This window comes from Cetorhinus maximus, chromosome 3 (genome assembly GCF_964194155.1).
Source record: "Cetorhinus maximus chromosome 3, sCetMax3.hap1.1, whole genome shotgun sequence".
Taxonomy (NCBI): Eukaryota; Metazoa; Chordata; class Chondrichthyes; order Lamniformes; family Cetorhinidae; genus Cetorhinus; species Cetorhinus maximus.
The window spans coordinates 1240936-1252954 of record NC_135881.1 but is presented as its reverse complement, the minus strand read 5'-3'; the positions used below and the strand labels follow the sequence as shown (position 1 = coordinate 1252954).

Below are 12019 nucleotides of genomic sequence, written 5' to 3'. Positions count from 1 at the left end.
ACATGCACAGGCATTTAATCAGGAGCTTTTCACTGTTCAAATAAAATAGACCCTTAACACACCCCCTCCCCACACACCTCCTCCCCGCACTCCCCCAGCCCTGTCCCCCACTCCCCGCACTCCCCCAGCCCGGCCCTGTCCCCCCCCACCCCCTCCCCACACTCCCCCAGCCCTGTTCCCCACTCCCCACACACCCCCAGCCCTGTCCCCCACTCCCCACACTCCCCCAGCCCTGTCCCCCCCGCCTCGCACTCCCCCAGCCCAGCCCTGTCCCCCCCATCCCCGCACTCCCCCAGCCCTGTCCCCCCCGCCTTGCACTCCCCCAGCCCTGTCCCCCATTCCCCGCACTCCCCAGCCCTGTCCCCCCCCTCCCCGCACTCCCCCAGCCCTGTCCCCCACTCCCCGCACTCCCCCAGCCCTGTCCCCCACTCCCCGCACTCCCCCAGCCCTGTCCTCCATTCCCCGCACTCCCCCAGCCCTGTCCCCCCCCTCCCCGCACTCCCCCAGCCCTGTCCCCCACTCCCCGCACTCCCCCAGCCCTGTCCCCCACTCCCCGCACTCCCCCAGCCCTGTCCCCCATTCCCCGCACTCCCCCAGCCCTGTCCCCCCCCTCCCCGCACTCCCCCAGCCCTGTCCCCCACTCCCCGCACTCCCCCAGCCCTGTCCCCCACTCCCCGCACTCCCCCAGCCCTGTCCTCCATTCCCCGCACTCCCCCAGCCCTGTCCCCCCCCTCCCCGCACTCCCCCAGCCCTGTCCCCCACTCCCCGCACTCCCCCAGCCCTGTCCCCCACTCCCCGCACTCCCCCAGCCCTGTCCCCCACTCCCCGCACTCCCCCAGCCCTGTCCCCCACTCCCCGCACTCCCCCAGCCCTGTCCCCCACTCCCCGCACTCCCCCAGCCCTGTCCTCCATTCCCCGCACTCCCCCAGCCCTGTCCCCCCCCTCCCCGCACTCCCCCAGCCCTGTCCCCCACTCCCCGCACTCCCCCAGCCCTGTTCCCCACTCCCCGCACTCCCCCAGCCCTGTTCCCCACTCCCCGCACTCCCCCAGCCCAGCCCTGTCCCCCCCATCCCCGCACTCCCCCAGCCTTGTCCGCTACTCCCCGCACTCCCCCAGCCCTGTCCCCCCCCTCCCCGCACTCCCCCAGCCCTGTTCCCCACTCCCCGCACTCCCCCAGCCCAGCCCTGTTCCCCACTCCCCGCACTCCCCCAGCCCAGCCCTGTCCCCCACTCCCCGCACTCCCCCAGCCCTGTCCCCCCACTCCCCCAGCCCGGCCCTGTCCCCCCCCCTCCCCGCACTCCCCCAGCCCTGTCCCCCCCATCCCCGCACTCCCCCAGCCTTGTCCGCTACTCCCCGCACTCCCCCAGCCTTGTTCCCGCCCCCCCCCCCCCCTCCCCGCACACCCCTCCCCGCACTCCCCCAGCCCTGTCCCCCCCTCCCCGCAGTCCCCCAGCCCTGTTCCCCCCCTCCCCGCAGTCCCCCAGCCCAGTCCTGTCCCCCGCCCTCCCACGCACCCCCAGCCTGGCCCTGTCTTCCACTCCCTGCACACCCCAGCCCAGCCCACCCCAGCGACAGTGAAGAAACGGCGATATATTTCCAAGTCAGGATGGTGAGTGACTTGGAGGGGAGCTTCCAGGTGGTGGTGTTCCCATCTATCTGCTGCTCTTGTCCTTCTAGATGGTAGTGGGTGTGGGTTTGGAAGGTGCTGTTAAAGGAGCTTTGGTAAGTTTCTGCAGTGCATCTTGTAGATGGTACACACACTGCTGCTACTGTGCGTCGGTGTTGGAGGGAGTGAATGTTTAAGGTGGTGGATGTGGTGCCAATCAGGCGGGCGGCTTTTGTCCTGGATGGTGTCAAGCTTCCAGTGTTGTTGTTATGCATGATAATCTGCTTTTGTGATGTTGTTTGCGAGGTAAGTATTGCCAAGGACTACAGAGATGCCTCCCTTGCTCTTCCTCAAAACAGTAGCTGCGGAGTATTTTATGTCCACATCGGAAGGTAGATGGGACCTTGGTTTAACATCTCCTCTGGAAGATGGCACCCCTGACAAGGTAGCATTCCATCACTAGATTGTCAGCCTCAATTTTTCTGCTCTAGTCAGAGTATAATTTGAGTCCACAACATTCTGCCTAGGAGGTGCACGTGTTACTTATTGATAGTTGACACCTACAGGATGCACTGCACCAACTTACCAAGGATCCTCTGACACATCAGGGGCCTGGGAACACCACCACCTGTATTTCCCCTCCTAGCCACTCACCATCCTGACTTGAAACGATATTGTCATTCCTTCACTATCGCTGGGTCAAAATCCTCCCTAACAGCACTGTAGGTGTACTGACAACACATGGACTGCAGAGGTTCAAGAAGCAACTCACCACCACCTTCTCAAGGGCAACTAGGGATGGACAATAAATGCTGGCCCAGCCAGCGAAGCCCACATCCCATGAACAAATAAGAAAGAAAATCAATACGGAAAAATAGCTGATTTCAGACAGCACAAGGCAGCTGAGGAGAGGCGATATTGAGAATCGGCTGGGAGCTCAGTCCCACTATTGAATGCCCTGTCTCCATCAGAGTGGAGCTTCTCTCATTACCCACCTGCATTCCTGGGGGAGGGGGATCCCTGCGCACCAGTAACCGGATCTCCTGCTGGTTGGACAGCAGGGCCATCACCGCCTCTTGATGTGTCGCATGGCGAAGATCAATGCCATTGACTTCCAAAATACGGTCTCCAACCCGCAGCCCAGTGCGAGCTGCCAGTCCATCCCGAATAACCTAAAATAACAACAGGAGGCAAGAGTCATCATAGGTCACAGTACCTTTACAGTACCTTTACAGTGCAGGAGGCAGTCATTCAGCCTGTTCAGTCTGTACTGGCTTTCCAAAAGAGCATTCCACCTAATCCCACTCCCCTGCCATATCCCCGTAACCCTACACATTCTCTCTTTTCAGATAGCATCCAATTCCCCTTTGAATACCTCAATCGAACCTGTCTCCAACCACCCTTTCAGGAAAATTGTTCTAGACGCTAGCCATCTTCTAGGTTAAAATTGTTTTCCTCACATCACATTTACTCCTTTTGCCAATTCTCCTGAATCAGTGCCCTCTAGTTCTTGATGTTCTCTTGAGTGGGAACAGTTTCTCACTATTTACCCTGTCCACACCCCTCAGGATCTTGAATACCTCTATCAAGTCTCTTCTCAGCCTTCTTTTCTCCAAGGAAAACAGTCCCGACCTCTCCAATCTATCCTCATATCTACAGTTCTTTATCCCTGGAATCATTCCTGTGAATCTCAGAATGCCAGGGCTGCAGGTCAAACACCTTTACATATCTCCATCACTACCATTAGGCATTTCACCTCACTCAGTCCAACACACGATAGCCCTGTATCAATCCCAAACTAATCCCACTGCCCTTCTCTTGCCCCAGGGCCCTGCATCAATCCCAAAATAATCCCCTGCCGTGCATCAATCCTAAACTAATCCCACTGCTCCACTCTCCCCATAGCCCTGTATCAATCCCCAAACTAATCCCACTGCCCTGCATCAATCCTAAACTAACCCCACTGCCCCGCTTCTTCCCTATAGCCCTGTAACAAACCCCAAACTAATCCCACTGCCCCACTCTCCCCATAGCCCTGTATCAATCCCCAAACTAATCCCACTGCCCTGCATCAATCCAAAACTAACCCCACTGCCCCGCCCCTTCCCTATAGCCCTGTAACAAACCCCAAACTAATCCCACTTCGCCACTCTCTCCCCAGAGACCTGTAACAAACCCCAAACTAATCCCACTGCCCCACTCTCGCCCCAGAGCCCTGCATCAATCCCAAACTAATCCCACTGCCCCGCTCTCTCCCCATAGCCCTGTATCATCCCCAAACTAATCCCACTGCCCCACTCTCCCCATAGACCTGTATCAATCCCAAACTAATCCCACTACCCCACTCTCCCCATAGCCCTGTATCATCCCCAAACTAATCCCACTGCCCCACTCTCCTCTCATAGCCCTGTAATAATCCCAAACTAACCCAACTGCTCGTGTTGTGTGGCACTAACACCGTGCTGAATAGGATAGATTTCGAACAGATCTAGCAACTCAAGACTGGGCATCCATGAGGCACTGTGAACCATAAACAGCAGAATTGTACTCAAACACAATCTGTAACCCCATGGCCTGGCATATCCCCCACTCTACCATTACCATCAAGCCAGGGGATCAACCCTGGTTCAATGCAGAGTACAGGAGGGCATGCCAGGAGCAGCACCAGGCATACCTAAAAATGAGGTGTCAAACTAGTGAAGCTATAACACAGGGCTACTTGCGTGCCAAACAGCATAAGCAGCAAGTGATAGAGCGAGCTAAGCGATCCCACAACTAACGGATCAGATCTAAGCTCTGCAGTCCTGCCACATCCAGTCATGAATGGTGGTGGACAATTAAACAACTCACTGGAGGAGGAGGCTCCACAAATAACCCCATCCTCAATGATGGAGGAGCCCAGCTCATCAGTGCAAAAGATAAGGCTGAAGCATTTGCCACAATTTTCAGCCAGAAATGCCGAGTGGATGATCCTCCAAAGGTCCCCAGCATCACAGATGCCAGTCTTCAGCCAGTTTGATTCACTCCATGTGATATCAAGAAATGGCTGAAAGCGCTGGATACTGCAAAGGCAATGGGCCCTGATAATGTTCCGGCAATAGTACTGAAGACTTGTGCTCTAGAATTTGCTAGGCCCCTAGCCAAACTGTTCCAGTACAGCTACAACACTGGCATCTACCCAGCTATGTGGAAAATTGCCCAGGTATGTCCTGTACACAAAAAGGACAAATCCAACCCAGCCAATTACTGCCCCATCAGTCTACTCTCCATCATCAGTAAAGTAATGGAAGGGGTCATCAACAGTGCTATCAAGCAGCACTTGCTTAGCAATAACCTGCTCACTGACGCCCAGTTTGGGTTCCGCCAGGGCCACTCAGCTCAGGAGTATGATGGAATACTCTCCACTTGTCTGGATGAGTGCAGCTCCCACAACACTCAAGAAGCTCAACACCATCCAGGACAAAGCAGCCCGCTTGATTGGCACCACATCCACAAACATTCACTCCCTCCACCACCGACGCACAGTAGCAGCAGTGTGTGTACCATCTATAAGATGCACTGCAGGAATTCACCAAGCCTCCTTCGACACCACCTTCCAAACCCACAACCAATGCCATCTAGAAGGACAAGGGCAGCAGATAGATGGGATCACCACCACCTGGAAGTTCCCCTCCAAGTCACTCACCATCCTGACTTGGAAATATATTGCCGTTCCTTCACTGTCGCTAGGTCAAAATCCTGGAACTCCCTCCCTAACAACACTGTGGGTGTACCTACACCACATGGATTGCAGCAGTTTAAAAAGGCAGCTCACCACCACCTTCTCAAGGGCAACTAGCGATAGGCAATAAATGCTGGCCCAGACAGCGAAGCCTACATCCTGTGGATGAATTTTTTTTAAAATTCACTCCCCATCGCCCTGTAACAATCCCAACTAATCCCACTGCCCTACTATCTCCCTATAACCGTATCAATCCCCAAACTAATTCTATTGCCCCACTCTCTCCTCATAGCCCAGTATCAATTCCAAATTAATCCCACTGCCCTCCTCTTGTCCCATAGCCCTGTATCAATCCCAGACTAATCCTGTTGCACATTCACCTGCAATACCCAGGAACAGTTGGAGTATTATGATCTCTCTGTACCTTGGAGATGAAGACCCCCGGCTCGTGGATCCCAAAGGGATGGCTGGCATGGTCACTTCCTCCAACGATGCTGAGCCCCAGGGGTCCTCCTGTCTTCAGCAGCATGATCTCCTAGAGTCAGAAACAGGTCAGAACAATTTACTGAAGCTTCAGGTCACAGACTTGTCAACAACATTCTCACTGGGTAATGACCCCTCATCCAAACACTGTTTATCCACAGAGGGTAATAAAACCCTCACCCAATGTTCACCCACAGAGGGTAATAAAGCCCTCACCCACTGCTCACCCACATGGAGTAATAAAACCGTCACCCACAGGGGGTAATAAAACCCTCACCCACTGTTCACTCACAGGGGGTAATAAAACCCTCGCCCACTGTTCACTCACAGGGGGTAATAAAACCCTTACCCATTGTTCACTCACATGGGGTAATAAAGCCCTTACCCATTGTTCACTCACAGGGGGTAATAAAACCCTCACCCACTGTTCACTCACAGGGGGTAATAAAACCCTTACCCATTGTTCACCCACAGGGGGTAATAAAACCCTTACCCATTGTTCAATCACAGGGGGTAATAAAACCCTTACCCACTGTACACTCACAGGGGGTAATAAAACCCTTACCCATTGTTCACTCACAGGGGGTAATAAAACTCTCACCCACTGTTCACTCACAGGGGGTAATAAAACCCTTACCCATTATTCACTCACAGGGGGTAATAAAACTCTCACCCACTGTACACTCACAGGGGGTAATAAAACTCTCACCCACTGTTCACTCACAGGGGGTAATAAAACCTCACCCATTGTTCACTCACAGGGGGTAATAAAACCCTCACCCATTGTTCGCCCACATGGAGTAATAAAACCCTCACCCATTGTTCACCCACATGGAGTAATAAAACCCTCACCCACTACTCACCCACATGGGGTAATAAAACCCTCACCCATTGTTCGCCCACATGGGGTAATAAAACCCTCACCCACTACTCACCCACATGGGGTAATAAAACCCTCACCCACTGTTCACCCACAGGGGGTAATAAAATCCTCACCCACTAGGGGTAATAAAACCCTCACCCACTGTTCACCCACAGGGGGTAATAAAATCCTCACCCACTAGGGGTAATAAAACCCTCACCCACTGTTCACCCACAGGGGGTAATAAAACCCTCACCCACTGTTCACCCACAGGGGGTAATAAATCCCTCACCCACTGTTCACCCACAGGGGGTAATAAAATCCTCACCCACTAGGGGTAATAAAACCCTCACCCACTGTTAACCCACAGGGGTAATAAATCCCTCACCCACTGTTCACCCACAGGGGGTAATAAAATCCTCACCCACTAGGGGTAATAAAACCCTCACCCACTGTTCACCCACAGGGGGTAATAAAACCCTCACCCACTGTTCACCCACATGGAGTAATAAAACCCTCACCCACTGTTCATTCACAGGGGGTAATAAAACTCTCACCCACTGTTCACCCAAGGGGGTAATAAGCCCTCATCCACAGGGGGTAATAAAGTCTTCACCCAATGTTCACTCACAGTGGGTAATAAGCCTTCACCCACAGTTCACCCACAAGAGGCAATAAGCCCCTTAACTGATCCTCTTGCTCCACTCCTCACTCCCTCACCCCATCCCCTGCTTACTCTCTTACCTCCACTGGGTATTCGTCTTCGGTGCTGAAGTTGACAGATGGGTGGTTGGGTTGAGCCATAGTCTCCTCAATCATGGTGTCCTGGTAATCCTCAGTGTGTGCCTGGCCCGGTGGGGGTGGGGAGTACGACCTTGCTCGGTGTAGAGTTGGGGAGCCATCTCCTGTGATCACACCATCTGCAGACTTGTCTAATTCTGACATCTCGCGTTCTACTACCATGGTGATGGTGGGTGCTGTGCCAGTAAGAAGCGCTACTGCCTGATCATGCCTGGCCTCTGCCATCTCTACACCATTGATCTGGAAACATGCGCAAACCTGCAGTCAGTTCACATTGAATAGTGGGCAGCAGCCCCACAACCTGCCCACAACACTGCTCCAGCAGCTCATTCACAAGCTTCCAGTACTTCAGGCACACAAATGGGTAACAGAGGTCAAAGGTCAGATTGGCATGGACTGACCTGACAGCTCCCCTAAAGAACAAGCATTTTTATTGTTACCACCCCCTCAGAGTCAGAAGGTCCTGAGCCTTCCAAGCTGACAGTCCCAAAGCAGCACAGACAGAGCACCGCACTGTCAGAGGGTCAGTACTGAGGGAGTGCTGCACTGTCAGAGGGTCAGTACTGAGGGAGTGCTGCACTGTCAGAGGGTCAGTACTGAGGGAGTGCCGCACTGTCAGAGGGTCAGTACTGAGGGAGTGCCGCACTGTCAGAGGGTCAGTACTGAGGGAGTGCTGCACTGTCGGAGGGTCAGTACTGAGGGAGTGCCGCACTGTCAGAGGGTCAGTACTGAGGGAGTGCCGCACTGTCGGAGGGTCAGTACTGAGGGAGTGCTGCACTGTCAGAGGGTCAGTACTGAGGGAGTGCCGCACTGTCAGAGGGTCAGTACTGAGGGAATGCTGCACTGTCGGAGGGTCAGTACTGAGGGAGCGCCGCACTGCCGGAGGATCAGTACTGAGGGAGCGCCGCACTGCCGGAGGGTCAGTACTGAGGGAGCGCCGCACTGCCGGAGGGTCAGTACTGAGGGAGCGTCGCACTGTCAGAGGGTCAGCACTGAGGGAGCATCGCACTGTCAGAGGGTCAGCACTGAGGGAGCGTCGCACTGTCAGGGGGTCAGTACTGAGGGAGCGTCGCACTGTCAGAGGGTCAGTACGGAGGGAGTGCTGCACTGTCGGAGGGTCAGTGCCGAGGGAGCGCTGCACTGTCAGAGGATCAGTACTGAGGGAATGCCACACTGGCAGAGGGTTGGTACTGAGGGACGCTGTAATCTAAGAGAGGCAATACTGAGAGCCAGGTTACTGAGGGAGATGGGGATGAGAAAGTGTTCACAACTCTTAGATGAAGAAGGGTAGTTTGCCTGTTGACCCAAAGTCAACATCCCTTCCCCAACCAACAGCAAAGGAAAAGAACACTTCCTCAATCTGACTGGTGCCTGTGCGTTCCCATGCCAGCCTGTATAAACCAGTAGCTGCATTCTCACTGGCTGTGAAACACTGTGAAGCTTGGAGACATGGACTGTGTCAATTCTAAATCCTTCTTTAAAGTTGTTGGGGAAGGGGACTAAACAAGGAGTTTTGGAAGCACAGGAAACGTTGGATTCTGAAAATTATGAACAAGCCCTTGGAGAAAGTGCAGGTCCCTGTACTGTTCTTGTCCCATCACCAAACAGTGCATGATACACACACAGGCATAGTTCCACACAAACTCTCACTCAAATACACACTCACATACACATTCACACACTCAAAACTATTGCCACTCAGACACGCACTCGCACAGATGCACTCGCTCTATCAGAAACATGCCCAATCTCTCACACGTGCGTCCAGCCACGCACACCCAGTCACATACAGTCTCACACATGCGCACAGCCACATGCACACCTAGCCACACACCAAGTCATACTCACGCATGCCCAGCAACGCACACATGAAGTCATGCACACACACACACGCGCCCAGCCACACATGCTTGCAGTCTTCCGCACGCACGCGCGCAGGCCCAACCGCACGCGCGCTGGCCCAGCCGCACGCACGCAGGCCCAGCCGCACGCGTGCAGGCCCAGCCGCACGCGCGCAAGCCCAGCCGCACGCGCGCAAGCCCAGCCGCACACTGACACACACGGCCCCTCCCTCTCACACAGCTGCGCTGGCAGATGTGCAGGTTGCAGGATGCTGGACAGTTGGGGCCACTGGTCCTTTTACTCAGGTTCCATCAGTTTGAAAGGGCTCCTGTAGTTGGCTTGGTGGTCAGGCAGATGTTCTCAGTGACAAAGGTGTGTAACGCACATGCCACACACAGGGGATAGAGGAATATATGGAGAGGAAGGGGCCATTGAGCTCCTCAAGCCTGTTCTAGCATTCGATTAGATGATGGCTGATCACCACCACAATTTCATTTACTCATCTTGTTCCATATTCACTGATACCCTTTATCAGTCCCACAGAATCCACAGCCTTTTGGGGGAGTGAGTTCCAGGTTTCCAGCAACTTTTGTGTGAAAATGTGCTCCCTGATTTCACCCCTGAACAGCTTCATTTTAATTTTCAGGCTATGCTACCTCGTTCCGGATTCCCCACCTATCGAATCCCCGTCTCACAACACTGTTTTTTATATATAAGGGGGCATGGAATAAAACAGCAGTCCATGTTCAAATGCAGCAAGGCCTGGGCAATATCCAGGCTTGGGCTGACAAGTGGTAAGTAACATTCGAGCCACACATGTGCCAGGCAATGACCATCTCCAACGAGAACAACTTAAATAAATTAGCATTGAAAGGGAGGATGTGTTAGTGGGCTTAAAAGTGGATAAATCCACAGGCCCAGATGAGATGTATCCCAGGCTGCTGTGTGAGGCCAGGGAGGAGATTGCAAGGGCTCTGAGACTAATTTTCAAATTCTCTCTGACCACAGGAGAGGTGCCAGAGGACTGGAGGACAGTGAGTGTGGTACCGTTATTCAAGAAGGGTAGTAGGGATAAACCAGGTAATTACAGACCAGTGAGTCTAGCATGGGTGGTCGGGAAACTATTGGAAAAAATTCCAGGGCGCAGGATTAATCTCCACTTGGAGAGGCAGGGATTAATCGGGTAGCCAGCATGGCTTTGTCAGGAGGTCATCATGTCTAACAAATTTGATTGAATTTTGAGAGGAGGTGACTAGTTGTGTAGATGAGGGTAGTGTGGTTGATGTAGTCTACATGGACTTCAGTAAGGCTTTTAACAAGGTCCCGCACGGGAGAATGGTCAACAAGGTAAGAGCTCATGGGATCCAGGGCAATTTGGAAAATTGGATCCAAAATTGGCTTAGTGGCAGGAGGCGGCGGGTAATGGTCGAAGGTTGTTTTTGTGATTGGAAGCCTGTGACGAGTGGTGTACCGCAGGGATCGGTGCTGGGACCCTTGCTGTTTGTAGTGTACATTAATTATTTTAACGTGAATATAGGAGGCATGATCAGTAAGTTCGCAGATGACACAAAAATTGGTGGTGTTGTAAATAGTGAGGAGGAAAGCCTTAGATTACAGGACAATATAGATGGGCTAATAAGATGGGCAGAGCAGTGGCAAATGGAATTTAATCCTGAGAAATGTAAGGTGATATATTTTGGGAGGACTAACACAGCAAGGGAATACACAATGAATGGTAGGACTCTAGGAAATACAGGGGATCAGAGGGACTTTGGTTTACATGTCCACAGATCCCTGAAGGCAGCAGCACAGGTAGATAAGGTGGTTAAGAAAGCATATGGGATACTTGCCTTTATTAGCCGAGGTATAGAATACAAGAGCAGGGAGGTTATGTTGGAGCTGTATAAAACACTAGTTAGGCCGCAGCTGGAGTACTGTGTGCAGTTCTGGTCGCCACACTATAGGAAGGATGTGATTGCACTGGAGAGGGTGCAGAGGAGATACACCAGGATGTTGCCTGGGCTGGAGTATTTCAGCTATGAAGAGAGACTGGATAGGCTGGAGTTGTTTTCCTTAGAGCAGAGAAGGCTGAGGGGGAACCTGAGAGAGGTATATAAAATTACGAGGGGTACAGATAGGATAGATTTAAGGTAAGGGGCAGGAGGTTGAGAGGGAATTTAATGAAAATTTTTTTCACCCAGAGCGTGGTTGGAATCTAGGACACACTGCCTGAGGGGATGGTAGAGGCAGGAACCCTCACAACATTTAATAAGTATTTGGATGAGCACTTGAAACGCCGCAGCATACAGGGCTACGGGCCAAGTGCTGGAAAATGGGATTAGAATAGACAGGTGCTTGATGGCTGACACAGACATGATGGACCAAAGGGCCTGTTTTTGTGCTCTATAATTCTATGACTATGACTAAGAGAGAATCTAACCATCACCCCTTGATGTTCAATGGCATTACAATCATTGAATCCCCCAATATCAACATCCTGGGGATTACCATTGACCAGAAACTGAACTGGACTAGCCATATAAATACTGTGGCTACAAGAGCAGGTCAGAGGCTAGGAATCCTGCAGTGGGTAACTCATCACCTCACCCCCCGCCAAAGCCTGTCCACCATCTACAAGGCACAAGTCAGGAGTGTGATGGAATACTCCCCACTTGCCTGGATGAGTTCAGCCCCAACAACACTC

The 12019-nt window shown here is 53.1% G+C and overlaps 1 protein-coding gene across 1 annotated transcript in view; it reads right to left on the bottom strand.

The window, feature by feature from the left end:
• scrib (scribble planar cell polarity protein) overlaps positions 1 to 12019 on the bottom strand; it is a 289526-nt gene that overhangs the window by 163837 nt on the left and 113670 nt on the right. Inside the window, exons 19-21 of the mRNA XM_078534268.1 lie at positions 7417 to 7713; positions 5752 to 5862; positions 2602 to 2778 (exon numbers count right to left, since the gene is read on the bottom strand). Of these exons, the coding sequence (XP_078390394.1) occupies positions 2602 to 2778; positions 5752 to 5862; positions 7417 to 7713 (585 nt within the window). The remainder of the gene's footprint in view (positions 1 to 2601; positions 2779 to 5751; positions 5863 to 7416; positions 7714 to 12019) is intronic.